This window comes from Tenrec ecaudatus, chromosome 2 (assembly GCF_050624435.1).
Source record: "Tenrec ecaudatus isolate mTenEca1 chromosome 2, mTenEca1.hap1, whole genome shotgun sequence".
NCBI classification, from domain to species: domain Eukaryota; kingdom Metazoa; phylum Chordata; class Mammalia; order Afrosoricida; family Tenrecidae; genus Tenrec; species Tenrec ecaudatus.
Window position 1 is genome coordinate 67,416,359 of NC_134531.1, and position 13,828 is coordinate 67,430,186.

Genomic DNA, 13,828 nt, shown 5'->3' on the forward strand with positions numbered 1-13,828 from the left:
AATGCTTAATAAGAAGGGAAGTGACTTCTATGCACAGGTAAGTCAGAAAGTCTGCTCCTGGGGCTTCAATTCAGACATTCATAAGTTTATTCTAGATAAAATGTGTTTCAACGTATTGGATTATGGCTGCAGGTAAATCATCTCAGTCATGTAAGGATCTTAGCCTTGAACGAAGTCCACTCACAACAGTGGCTTCCAAGGGGCTAGGTTAGGCCAGTTAAATTCAAGGAAACGTTTTGAGATCCAAAGGGGATAATTCTGACATATTTTTCCCCAAGGGTCACAGGACAGCCAAGGGGGGTTATGATGAAGTTTTAAGAAAATGGAGACTTGCGTTGGTGAGAAAATGGCCAGGAAAGCCATGCTGAAGAATTTTCTTTCCTTCACAACCAAGCCTCTAAGCCTCTGCTCATTCTTCTAGGGAAGCAAGGGCTAACCTATGAAAATTTCATTAGGAAACCTAACCCCCATCCACCCTGCAGCCTCGATCTTGCACCTTCAGACATCTTTTTATTCCTCAAACTCAAAGCGTCCTGAAAAGGAATGTGATTTGAGTCCCTCGAGGAGACCGAATCACGACTTTGATGCAGCTGTACATTGAAGAGCACAGGCTCCTTTGAAGAAGGCTTAGAGGGCCAGGAGCAACAGCTTCAGAAGGGTTTGGACATAGAGAGAGGCTATTCCAAGAGACTACAGCTTCACAATTAACACTTTGGCTTAATAACAGGTTCCGCTATTTTGGAGCAATATTTTTGACTGCGCCTCGTATTTTTAATGGGAAAATTTGATAATAACACTGGATGAGAAGATATCAGAAGAAGGTGAAAGTGGTGGCTAAGAGATAGGAAGTAAGTTGACTGGAGCAACTGTGCAGAACTGGGTGCTAGTAATGGAGCGGTTAAAGGAAAGGAGGGGCTGAAAGAAACCAGGTGTGCAGGCAAGCGGGGAAGGCAGGAAGGTGTGCAGGCAAGCGGGGAAGGCAGGCAGGTGTGCAGTCTAAGAGGGAAGCCTCTGCTTCTACAAGAACTTCCATCTGCATTCAGGTTTGAAGGCCTGCAGCCTTTTATTTATTTTTTATTTTTAAAATTATTTAAAAATTTTTATTTATTTATTTTAAATGTAGGCCACAAAATAGTAGTGAACTATACTAAGTGGTATAGTCCACTGTGGAGTATGGTTTTCTCTTTGTTTTCCCAAACAGCCCACACAGCCTTTTAAAAACCCAGTGTCTTCACAAGTTTAGTGAGGATTTAGCTCACCACTGACCTTCTAATCTCTGAAGGTATTTTCATAATTAGGGGGCCACAATGTTTCACTCCTTTCTTGGCAGGCTTCCTGGATATGGGAGTGAAGGCTGGGGCAGGTGGAGGCTGGGGAATGCAAGGAGTTCTGGAATGGTTAACTTTGCCGTAAGAAAAGGTACTGTTCATGGTCACTTATTTAGGAAGCTTCAGGGTTCAGAGGGCAGGAGCTGTCGCTGTGAGGGGCCTTTGGGTCGGTTATGACTTATAGTGACCCTGTGGAAAAACAGAAGGTTGGTTCTGGGCCATCCTCACAATTGCTGTGATGGTGAGCCCATCACTGCAGCCACAGAGCCAATCTATCTCGTTGAGGGCTTTCTTCCTTTTCAGTGTGGACCCTCTACTTTAGGGGAGGGGCAGGACAGGTTAATGTTTATGGTGTCAATGGCCAGGAGTCTTACATACTCAATCTTTCATTTTATCTTATTGGTGCTGTGGTGTGCTCATACATCATTTGAAACAGTTTCACAGCAGAAAAAGCCAAGACTCAGAAAGGCTCTTTATTCTCTTCTTAAAGTTTTGTTGGCACCTCATTCGCATATCATACAATTCAGGAGTTTAATGACATTAAATAAAGTGATCTCCGTAGTCAATTTCGGAACATTATCTTCTTTCTTGTACTCATTGTGATCAGCTCCCCAGCTGCCCCCAGACTTCCTCTGCCATAGCCCTCGAGAAACCACCCATACAGTCACTGTCTCCTGAACATTACCCATTCTGTGTTTCATATACAGGAAGTCCACCCACCCCACCCCACACAGCCACAATACAACCACAATGCAAAAGCAGAGAGAGACCTCAACTTAAAAGGAGGCCGAAAAATATTAAAAACTAGAACAAATTTAAAACAGGTCAAAGGGGAGATCATATGATAAAGCGTACATTTTAAACCTAATTGCAGCTGCAATAATCTGTGTCCCACTGCATTCTGCACAAGAGCAAGGCGATTCCCATTCCTGGTCTATGGTCAGATCACAGATTCATGGGAGGCTTAATCCATGTGTGGACCCTGAAGATGGATTTTGGGCTTCCACTGTCGTCCATAGCCTTCAGCAACCCAGCTAGTCACAATTGAAGCTCTGACATCATTCCTTCTTTCATATTTGCCTTTTATTGCTTCAATCCTTGGATCACAAAGGCAGGTCTGCTTCTTCTGTGCAAGCTTGTTGACATCTCACTTAGATGGCTGCTTGTTTGGAGACAAGCTTTTCAGATTCCAGATGCTGTTCTTTCTAAGAACCAGGTACTGTCTAGTTTCTTCACGACAGTTTGCTATAGCACCCATATCTTCATGATAGTGAGCATCAAACAAGGTCATGTCGTAAGAACTAATTGTTTTTAGGTTGGGACTAGAATTAAGTGTGAGTCCCCAATCCATCCATATGCCTATGGTTTTCTATATGACTGTTCACTTTAAAAGCATTATTGTCATTTTATGTTAGAGAGCATTATCAAACATCCCCCTGGGGCATAAGGTAATTCCATTGACAGTGACATTAATCTAGCCAATGGTATGGCTAAAGCACTGTTGTGGAAATAAGACTGCAGAAGTATAGGCTGGCTGTAAGAAACTCCAAAGTTACACAATTTGTCAGTGGTGGAGGCAGGATTGCAACCAGAATTCCTCTCTCTGAACTCCCCAAATCTCCTTGCCCCTCTACATAACTAAGAGGCCACCAGGGAGAGGCCCGTGGGCTCTTTCATGTACTACTAGTCGGCCTCTTCTGCCCTAGAAGGTCTACTTGGTAAGGAGCCCCTCATATAGCCCTCCTTGCTGCCACGATCAGGCTGGGCAGAGCTGGGAAGGGAGAGTGCGCTGCTGCCCCTGCTGCTTGGTGATGGATGGGGAGGGACTTTGTTGCCTTTTCCTTTCCGCACCCTCCCCCCCCCCCAAGCATTTTCCGCTTCCTCTCCTCTTCCTGTTCCTTTTCCCTTACCACTCACCCTTTGCGCCCCCACAAGGTTCAACTTGCCCCTCTCCCCCGGGGAGCTGTCCCCCGCCACGGAGCTGACCACATTCAGGGGCGTAGGGTCCTTGTTCCCCGAGCTCTAGCTAGGCTGTACGCAGAACCTTGTTCCCGGGCACCAGAAGCCCGGCGGGCATTGACGTCAAACGGCGGCAGAGCGCTGCCTACAGACGGTTGACCCGGACCCTCCTCCGTACTCCTTCCCGAGCTCGCCCCCTCCCTTCGCACCGCACAGGGCTTGGGTTGCGCTATAAAAGGCGGGAGCGCGGGCTGCCGGAGCAGCGGCGAGTTTCAGCACCATGGAGAGCCCCCGCCTGCGGCTGCTGTCCCTCCTGGGCGTCGCCCTGTTGCTGCTTCCTCTACTGGGCGTCCGTGCCCAGGAGGACGCCGAGCTTCAGCCCAGGGCCCTGGACATCTACTCCACCGTGGACGACGCCTCCCACGAGAAGGAACTGGTCGGTATCCCCTCCGCCCTGGAACCCCTTGGGCTAGCTCTCCGTCCCTGCCCTGACGCGCCTTCCTGGGTCCCAGCCCCAACTCCCATCCCCAGCGTCAGAGCGCGGGGCACCCAGAGCAAAGCCCAGGCACCCGCGATCTCTGAAGGACGTCTCGAGCTCTTGGGCTCCTGGCAGTCCGTAGGGCGAATCCCCCTTCTACCCTTCGGATCAACCCAAGCCTCAACTCCGCGGCACGGGACTTGCGCTCAGTACCTAGGACAGCTCCCGCACACCAACTTTCCCCGCAACATGCATGTGGGTCCAGGGCCCCTTGTTTAGGGCAGGAAGTGAGCTCCCCGGCTGGGCTCCCAGCCAAGGCGCCAACTTCGAGCTCCGGGCGGTGTGTTGCAGATCGAAGCGCTGCAGGAAGTCCTGAAGAAGCTCAAGAGTAAACGCATTCCGATCTATGAGAAGAAGTATGGTCAAGTGCCCATGGTAAGGCTCTGGGGTCACCCCTTCCTCCTGCTTTCCAGGATGTGGCTAAAGAACTCAGGAATCGGGGTTTTCAGAATTCTGTGGGCTCCCTTTTCTTTCGCCGCCAAGCCCTCCCTCTGAGTCCCCAGAGGGAAAAGGTAGACCAGATATTTCAGAGGACTGAGGAAGTCCCAGAGTTGGAAGATCTAGTCAGTCTGGGTCCTCCAATTTTTCCTCCTTGCTAGCTTTTTCGTTCCTTCTTTCTTTTTAAAGTTCAAGGTTTAGGGTAAAAATGAAAGATTCATTTTCGGGTTTAATGCCGGGTAAAAGATACAATTCCCTCAAACACAAACGTGTGTGTGTGCGCGCGCGCACGCACACACACACACACACACACACTTCTCCAATGTGAAGAAAGGAAAGCTAGTAGCGAGGTTAGGAGAAAGTGTAGATCTATGGCTTATTTCTTAGACAAAATGCCTGATTGTTTCCTGCCCACCCCACCCCCCTTTCAATAGGTAAGTAAAAGAACCTAGAAATATGATACCTATTTTTTTTCTCCCAAATAGATGGAAGGAAAGAGACGGGGGTCTAGTTCTTTTAAAAACGTTTTGTATTTTTGCAGTTTTTATGCCATCTAGCTTAGAAGAGAAGGCAAGGCTTCTTGCGTGGTGGTGATGGGGTCCATCCGTCCTTCCCAAGAGGCAGAGATCACGTTGACAGGGAGACTGACTCTCAGGAGTCTGGGTTTGCTATTGAGGACAGTCACTGGTGTGTTGTTTGCAGTGCGACGCCGGCGAGCAGTGCGCGCTGCGGAAAGGAGCGAGGATTGGGAAGCTGTGCGACTGTCCCCGAGGAACCTCCTGCAATTCCTTCCTCCTGAAGTGCTTATGAAGGGGCATCCACCCGCCTCCCTTTCTCCCATCCCCTCTGCTTGCCCCAGAGGACCACACCTTCATCCTTGGAGATTGCACTTCCCACTGAGGGCGAAGGGGGCTCTTTTCCTGCTGTTTCCAAATAAAAGAACACATTAGATGTGACCCTGTGAAATGGTAATGCCTCCTTGTACGGTGTTGACACGCGTGCGAAGTATTTTTTTCTCATTTTACTTGTCTAACAAACCCCTGGGTATCTTTGTGTAAAGAAAGGGATGTTTGCTTCAAAACTGTATTTTTGTATGTGGCATGATTGGATGAATATTAGTGCTAGTTAATCTTGGTAGATGACATCATTACCTGGACAATTAACCACCCCCAAGAAACACAAATTACAGCAAAGGCGAATTATACATAATAAAGTGTTTTTAATAATTGCTCATCACGCATTGTTGTCTCTGCATAAATAATTTCAGTAGGAATGATGGGATTAATCATGCTGTTGTTTTCTAAAAGAAACACTTTAAGAATAACAGCCTACTGGGAATACTGTGACCCCAAGGAGTTGTGATTCTTAATTAGGGCTTTCTCACACAGGCTTGGGTGCACTCTATTTTTCGTTGAGTGCAGAGGAGAAGGCTGCAAATGTATGTGGTGAGAGGGGGTGGCTGGCATTGAGCTGACAGGATTTTGAGAGTGGAGATCCTTCATTTTAATCATGAGACCCATAAAAGACAGATGGTGTCAGATTTTAGCCTAAGTAAGCTATTCGAAAAACCAGCACTTTTGCTTGGGTGAATCAATGTATCCCCACACACCAACTCCTTGCTTAATGCTTTTCTCATTTGAAAATTTACAAGGCTGACAACTTTGACAAAATTCTGAGGTGGCCTCAGTGCCTCCAATGGCTCAGCCTCCCTCTCCCCACACCTGTGTGGCCCAGGATGGACCAATCCAATGCTAAACCAGAGCCCCAAGCAATGGCCAGTGGCTGACCAGCCATGACAGTGCCTTCTTCATTTGTCCAATAGGTCTTGATGTGGCCACTGAGGGCATGGGGGTGCTGGTGGGATGACTTGAGATTGAAGGTGGGCAGGGTCAGGCAGGGGGAGGGCATGGGGATGGGTGGAAGATAAGAGAATCAGAGGAGGGCTGGTCGGTGGAGAGGATGGAGGATGACTGAGTCTCAGTCCAGGGTGGGTGCGATGGGAACACGGTGCATTGCGGGCAACCCTTGTCTACCAGCACCAGCACCACAACTCCTGTGGGTTCTGTGGTGGTGGGTAAGGCATGATGGGAAAAGGAGGTCAATTGTTCCATGTACATACCAAGACAAAGTTGGGGGTGGTGAGTGGGGAGGGGAGGGAGTGCTTGATGGGTGGTGTGGGCACCAGCACTGAAGATAAGCCACCTTCTCTCTCACATCCAGGGGATTTTGCATAATGACCTGGTCTTTAAAGCCTATGTCAATAACTGAGGATGGGGTGTACACTGATGAGACATGGGCTCTTTGGGAATTGAAGTTTGTTCTAGGAAGGGAAATAAGCCTATCAGGTGCTCCTGAGGGTGTGAGGCCCAGTCTTTCCCACTAATAAATATACTTATAAACATACTGGTGGGAAAGGCTTTATTCAAAGGAACAAATCATTTCAGGAAATACTTTAAAAATACTTTTTATTGTGATTTAGCTGAAGTTTACAGAACACATCATTTCAACTAATTCATCTCAGTTCCTCATTGTAACATCGTTTATCCCACTTCCTCCTAGTGCTTCCTGTTTTCATTCCTCCTTCTTTTCTAAGCCTGCATCCTTGGGTAAAGGCAGCCCTTTTACTTTTAAATGGACGACTGTTCTCACACAGTTTCTATAAGACCCCAACGCTTGGTTCTCATGATTTTCAATTCTGTTGCACATTTTTCTAGGACGCTATCTGGGACTTTATAGTGTGATTCCTTCCAGAGTAGTTGGTAGTGACAGGTGGACACCCTCCTGTTCTTGTGGCCTCTGAGTTGTGGGGATTAGGGTTTGTTAGGCTCATCAGTCCATTGGACTAGTTGTTCCCATGTGTCGTTTGATTTTTGTGTCTGTGCGTCTCTGCTACCCCTGCAGAATGGGAAAAAATTCCTTGGTGCAAACTTCATTCCTGATTTTTTTGGTCACCATTGCAGTTGTCAGTCTTCAATGTCTTCATAATAAGCTCCCGTGACTGCTCTGTGTCTTCCAAGAAAATCTATCCCCTGTGAAGTCTCCAGAAACTGTCACACTAACCTTCTAAACTGACCACTCTGTCTTGAATTTCACCGGCTCAGGATACTCCCCAGGAAGCCACTGTTTGTATTGAACTTTTCATTTTATTTTCAAGAACCCCAATTAGGCAAAGATGGACATATCAGTGAGATAACGTGTCTGCTGCCATCTAGTAATGGCAAAGGAATGCTTAACCCCATAATGCTGCTCAGTCCAGTAGCAATAATTTTTGTTTTACCTTTCTGTATACATAAGGTTGCCATTAGTCAAAGAAGACTCAGTGGGAACTAACAAACAAAAATGATAACTATATATTCTTTCCCCCTGTTTTCTCTCTCTCTCTCTCTCTCTCTCTCTCTCTCTCTCTCTCTCTCTCTCACGCGTGCTCTCTCTCTCTCTCTCTACACACACACACACACACACACACACACACGAAAGCTTCAGTAGGTAACATGACAAATGGAGAAAAGTTGAAGTTATCAAGGATTTTGTCTTGCTTGGATCCACAATCATTGCTCATGGAAACAGCAGTTGAGAGATCAAAAGACACATTGCATTGGGTAAATCTGCTGCACGAGACCTCTTTAGAGTATTAAGACACAAAGATGTTACTTCTAGGACAAAGGTGCCCCTGAACCAAGCCATGGCACCTTCAATCACCTCATATGCATGTAAAAGTTGTACACTGAATAAAGAAGACCATAGTAAAATCTATATACCTGAATTGTGCTGCTGGAGAAGAATATTGAAAGTACCATGGGCTGCTAAAAGAACAAACGGATGTGTCTTGGAAGAAGTAGAAAGTGCTCCTTAGAGCCAAGAATGGCAAGGCTTTGTCCTACATAGTTAGCACATGTGGTCAGGATAGACCAGTCCCCGGAGAAGGGCAACATGTTTGGTAAAGTAGAGGGGCAGTGAAGGAAGGGAAGGGCCTGAAGGAGATGGACTGACACCTTGGCTGCAAGAGGGGCTCAAGCCCAGGAACAATTGTGGGGGTGGTGTAGGACTGGGCAGGCTTTCATTCAGTTGTGCATAAGGCCTCCACAGGTGGGAAGCAACTTGATGGCACTCAACCACGACAGCATCATGGGCTCTGGGCTGCAGCCTCTGGTGCCTCTGGTCTCGGCCGCCATCCCTTCAGACAGAGACCTCCAACATGCTCCACTAGTGCTTTTTCCAATGGACACAGGACTTCTCTGTGTTCTTGCTTCTGAGGCGGCTCTCATCCACAGACAAATGATGTTGAGATGTGTTTTTTAGCTGACCAAACCCACAAGGAAACAAAAGATGGTGACTTGCTTTCCACCTTCTACTAATGTGCAGACTCAGAATACATCTCCCCTTAATCCTGCCCATTAGCAGAGCAGAGGAATCATTCCAAAAGTGGATTAAAACCACAGGCATAGAGGTTAGAACTTCTAATACATTACACGAGGAATTACGGCAAGAAGGATCATACCGACTCCCTCTCAAACGGTGACTTGAGTCACATCCCACCCTAATCCTGCCTCACTGTCAGATAGAACTGTGTGGATCATAAGAATCTATAGCTAGGCTTGAAAAGAATGGGGATCCCAGAACACTTAATATGGCTTATGTGGAATCTATACCTGGCTCAAGAGACAGTTGTGTGAACAGAACAAGGGGACACTGCATGGTTTAAAATCAAGAAAGGTGTGCATTGGGGTTGCACCTTCTCACCAAACTCATTCAATCTGTATGCTGAGCACATCATCAGAGAAGCTAGATTCTATGAAGAAGAATGTGACACCAGGATTGGAGGAAGCTCATGAACAACTTACAGTATGCAGAGGAGACAACCTTGCCTTCTGAAAGTGAGGGGGCTTGAAACACTTGCTGATGAAGATAAAGCAGCGGAGCAGACCCTCGACAAGGTGGATTGACACCGTGGCTGCAACAATGGGTTCTAACACGATAATGATTGTGAGGCTGGGACAGAACCAGGCACTGTTCTGTTCTGTTGTACAGAGGGCTGCGGAGTCAGAACCGACTTGACGGCACCTCACAGCAACCAGAACATGAAACTGTAACCATCGGCGCAGAGGCCAGGATTTAGACTACATCACAAACTGGAGGACCATAGCTAGACCAGCCATTAGGTAACTCACTGCACCGTATACTGCTGTAAGATGGATTCTAAGCCTAATCACTTCTGAGTTCGATTCAGAGCAGCACAGACAGAGACAATCCCCAGCCCCCTCAACACACACACACACACACACACACACACACACACACACACACACACACACACACACGGAAAAGAGGTGCTATGTGGGAATTGCCGAGAATCAGGAATGCCCATGACTACCGATAAGGAAGGTCCCAACAAGGCTGAGACCGAGACCCTGGCTTGAGTTTAGCCAGCAGAACTGTGGAAAGGTTCACTTCCGTTCTTTAAAGTAGCCGGCTTGCGGTGCTTCTGTTAGGACAGCCCTAGGCAACGCAGACAGTGGTTTGTGGCTTCATAGCCCCTCGCTTTGAAGTGATAGTTCAGGGAGGTAGCCAGTGGTTGAATTTCTGGTTCCAAGGCCACACCCTCCTCCTTCTCCTCCCCCTCTAGGTTTAAGCAAAAGCCCCCCCCCCCCCCCGTAGTCCATGACCACAGTGGAACAAATTAAGGGTGTATTCATGATTGCAGGAGCCCCCCTCCAGTTCTGGCTTCTAGGAGTGCACGTGGCTCCCTGGGGCAGCTTTTGGCCACTCAGTCCACGTGACTCAAACTCGTAGCCCCCTCGGTCTGCGTCTGATCCTTCAGCCCAGCCGCAGCCCAGCCTCCATGGGCTCCTGTCTGCTTTGAGCCGACCTCCAAGTTTTCAGTTTCCTCTGTTTGTGTTTTCTCTGTTCTTGTGAGGGGATTAGTTCACGACAGGAATTTAAGACACCATCTAGATTGGAAATGGATTTGCCTATTTCTCTTCCATCCACTGGGGAACCAGGAGGGCTATCTTGGCGTAGGTTGTCTCCATAAACGTGCCTGAATTTGGTTGGAATCCTTTCACTTGAAAGATTTAAGATTTTCTTTGGTTAACTGAAAGAGATTTCTCTGGTTGTTGTTTCTCTGTTGTTCCGTTTTCTCCCCTGGCATCTCCTTTAGATAAATACAGGATCTCTCACACCTACACGAATATATAGCTTTTCTTATCCCCTTTTCATCTTGATCTTTTTCCTGTGAGTCCTGGCAAAGTGTCTCGAGGTTGGTCTCAAATGGATAGATTTGGCTGGACTTTGCAGCCAATCTTCCATTGGTCGTTATCCGTCCCCACACTCATTCCCCAGACACCTTTCCATTGAAATGGCAAATATCCCTAAGAGACACAGATCATTCACTTACTCATGCTTTGGTTAGTGGTTTCCATATTCTCTTATTAAAACACAGGTTTATTGGTGCTTCATCCACATAATATCCTTTTTTTTCCCCTATGACTGCAGAGAAACGAAGGTATCAGGGGCCCAGTAGGAAGGACATGTTTTATCTGCTTCACATTTTGCTAAAACGTGGCTCTGTCTGAGTATATCCAAGGCTCAACACATGTGCCCAAAGGAAGACAGAGTACCAAGGACTCGGAGACAGCGTGTGGCAATGGTATCACTGATTCTCTAAGTCACAACGGCAAGAACAGTGGGTTGTGCTTGTTGTTTTTTAATAAACAGTAATAGGGAGAAATTGTTCTTTTTTTGGCTGCTTGGTAAGTGATGGAGGGAGGTATATTGGAGGGAAGCAGGGAAGGTTAGGGTGTTTCTAGACAGAGAGATTGGGAAGAGGAGAAAGCGAGAGTGCCTGTGTATTGTGTTGGTGAAGGGCTGAGGGAGAGGACATCTGTAGAGGGAATTGGGAGAAGAACATAAACAAGCATTTATTCAGTTGTTTATTGCATGGTGTATATTGGAAACTTCTCTTATAGCTCTCCAGTGATTTTTTCAGTGTTACTCTGAACAGCAATTACTGTGATTTTATTGAAAACACATACGTCAATACTTCTTTCTTCTAAGCAATTTCCAGCATGGTAAAACAGCGGGGTCTACCTTTTCATGAGCTGACTCCTAATCCAGCAAACAGCTTTTTCAGCAACTGCTCTGTGTCAGGGGGAAAGACAAGGCTTTCTATTCCATACCCACAAGGGCACTTCTACCCAGCCTTACAAGGTCACTATGAATTGTCATCGACTCGATGGCAGTGAGTGCGGTTTGGAGTTCTGGTACTCTGGGGCAAGCACAGTGCTAGTCTCCAGGGACACAGCAACAAAGAAAAATCATGATGCTGCCCTCAAAGGGCTATGATAAAGTGTAACAAGAAGGCCCATTTAATTGGGACTCTGTGGCTGTGCCTGAAAAAAAATAATAAAACGAACTAAACCCACTGCCACTGAGTCAATTCTGACTCGTCGCGATCGCATATGAACGGCTCCGTAGGGATTTTGTAAATCTGGAACAGACAGTGTCCTCTTTTTCCCTGAAGGCTGTTTTGCCTGCTGACTTTGCAGTTAGCAGAGGGGCCTAGGGAGGGAGTAAGGGTCTTCTTGTAGCATTGAATCCTTCCCTCCAGGGAATCTGTCTTTCACTGTTCCAACATGCTCCTCCTCACCCTCATCGTCCCAGCTTGCCTGAGATTCCCTTTTTAAAATAAATCATTTTATTGGGGACTCATACAACTCTTATCACAATCCATACATACATCAATTGTATAAAGCACATTTGTACATTCTTTACGCTCATCATTCTCAAAATATTTGCTCTCCACGTAAGCCCCTGGCATCAGATTTCCCCCCTCCCTCCCCGCTCCCCGCTCCCTCTTGAACCCTTGGTAATTTATAAATTATTATTTTGTCATATCTTACTCTGTCCACCGTCTCTCTTCACCCACTTTTCTGTTTTCCATCCCCCAAGGAGGAGGTTATATGTAGATCCTTATAATCGGTTCCTCCTCTCTATTCCACCCTCCCGGTATCGCCACTCTCACCACTGGCCCTGAAGGGATCATCTGTCCTGGAATCCCTGTGTTTCCAGTTCCTATCTGTACCAGTGTACATCCTCTGGTCTAGCCAGTTTGTAAGGTAGAACTGGGATCATGATAGTGGGTGTGGAGGAAGCATTTCGGAACTGGAGGAAAGTTTGAGATTCCTTTTGTCTGCATCTCACAGCTCCTGACCTTTATGTCCAGTCCCACAGCTCTGATGGGATGGGAATCATTTTGGGCATGTTCATTAGCTCCACTTCAGCAGTAATTTCCTAATATCCAATGACCCCTTGACCCATTACTTTCTTTCTTTAAAAAAATCATTTTATTGGGGACTCATACAGCTCTTATCACAACCTATACGTATATCCATTGTGTCAAGCACACTTGTACATTTGTTGCCATCATCATTCTCAAATCATTGCCTTTCTACTTGAGCCCTCGGTATCAGCGCTTCATTTTTTCCCTCCCTCCCCAAACTTCTTCCCTTCCTCATGAAGCTTTGATAATTTATAAATCATTATTATTTTTTTCATGTCTTACACTGACCGATGCCTCCCTTCATCTGCTTTTCTGTTGTCCATCCCCCTGGGAGGGGGATATATGTAGATCATTGTGATTGGTTCCCCGTTTCTCCCCAAACATTTCCCTTCCCCTCCTGGTATTGCTACTCCCCTTATTGGTCCTGAGGAGTTTATCTGTCCTGGTTTCCCTGTGTTTTCAGCTCTTATCGGTATCAGTGTACATTCTCTGGTCTAGCTAGATTTGTAAGGTAGAATTGGGGTCATGATTGATAGTGTGGGGGAAGGACGCAATAAAGAAATAGAGGAAAGCTGTTTGTTCCATTGGTGTTATACTGCACCATGACTGGCTTGTCTCTTCCTTGTGACCCTTCTGTGTGGGGCGGGGGTGTCCAGTTGTCTGCAGATGGGCTTTGGGTCTCCACTCTGCACTCCCCCTCAATCACAATGATATGATTTTTTTTTATTTCCACCTCCTCCCCCCGATATGATTTTTTTTTGGTTCTGGGTCTTTGATGGCTGATGCCTGATCCTATCAACACCTCATGATAGCACAGGCTGGTGTGCTTCTTCCATGTGGGCTTTGTTGCTTCTCAGGTAGATGGCCGCTTGCTTATCTTCAAGTCTTTAAGACCCTATATGCAATATCTTTTGGTAGCTGTGGCCCATTGTACTCTAATAGACCTTGGGGACAGGTTTCATTTCACTTGGCCATTCTGTAGGTGAATCTGATAGCATTTAGTGGAGGCACTGCCTCCAGTTTTACTCCATAAACATGTCTGCAAGAAAACCTGACTTATATGGCCAAGAAAGCCTGGACATGTGTGTCCAACTCAGAAAGGCAGAGTGACACATTTATGGTCCTGATTCACCCACCATTAATTATCCTTGCTTCCCTAGAGCACTTCTGTGTCGTCACCAAGGACAACTCCACACAGGGGCTGTCTGCTCTCTGGGTGATTGCTATGCTAATGGTGTCCCTCAGGAAAAAATGTGTGCCTCCTTCAATTCAGACTCTGCAAAGACA

The 13,828-nt window shown here is 46.8% G+C and overlaps 1 protein-coding gene and 1 pseudogene across 1 annotated transcript; one reads left to right on the forward strand and one right to left on the reverse strand.

Annotated features, from left to right (window-relative positions):
• Nucleotides 1-1,116: 1,116 nt before the first annotated feature.
• On the reverse strand, nt 1,117-1,221 carry LOC142442147 (small nucleolar RNA SNORA4; annotated as a pseudogene).
• Nucleotides 1,222-3,567: 2,346 nt separating this feature from the next.
• Nucleotides 3,568-5,073, forward strand: CARTPT (CART prepropeptide). Its single transcript, XM_075543040.1, has 3 exons — nt 3,568-3,723; nt 4,117-4,200; nt 4,966-5,073. The coding sequence occupies exons 1-3, from the start codon at nt 3,568-3,570 to the stop codon at nt 5,071-5,073; spliced, it is 348 nt and encodes a 115-aa protein (XP_075399155.1).
• Nucleotides 5,074-13,828: the final 8,755 nt, after the last annotated feature.

Coding starts and splice junctions, on each gene's coding strand:
- CARTPT (XM_075543040.1), top strand. CDS start 3,568: ATGGAGAGCCCCCGCCTGCGGCTGCTGTCCCTCCTGGGCGTCGCCCTG. Junction 3,724..4,116: donor CCTCCCACGAGAAGGAACTG/GTCGGTATCCCC, acceptor GGTGTGTTGCAG/ATCGAAGCGCTGCAGGAAGT. Junction 4,201..4,965: donor AGTATGGTCAAGTGCCCATG/GTAAGGCTCTGG, acceptor TGTTGTTTGCAG/TGCGACGCCGGCGAGCAGTG.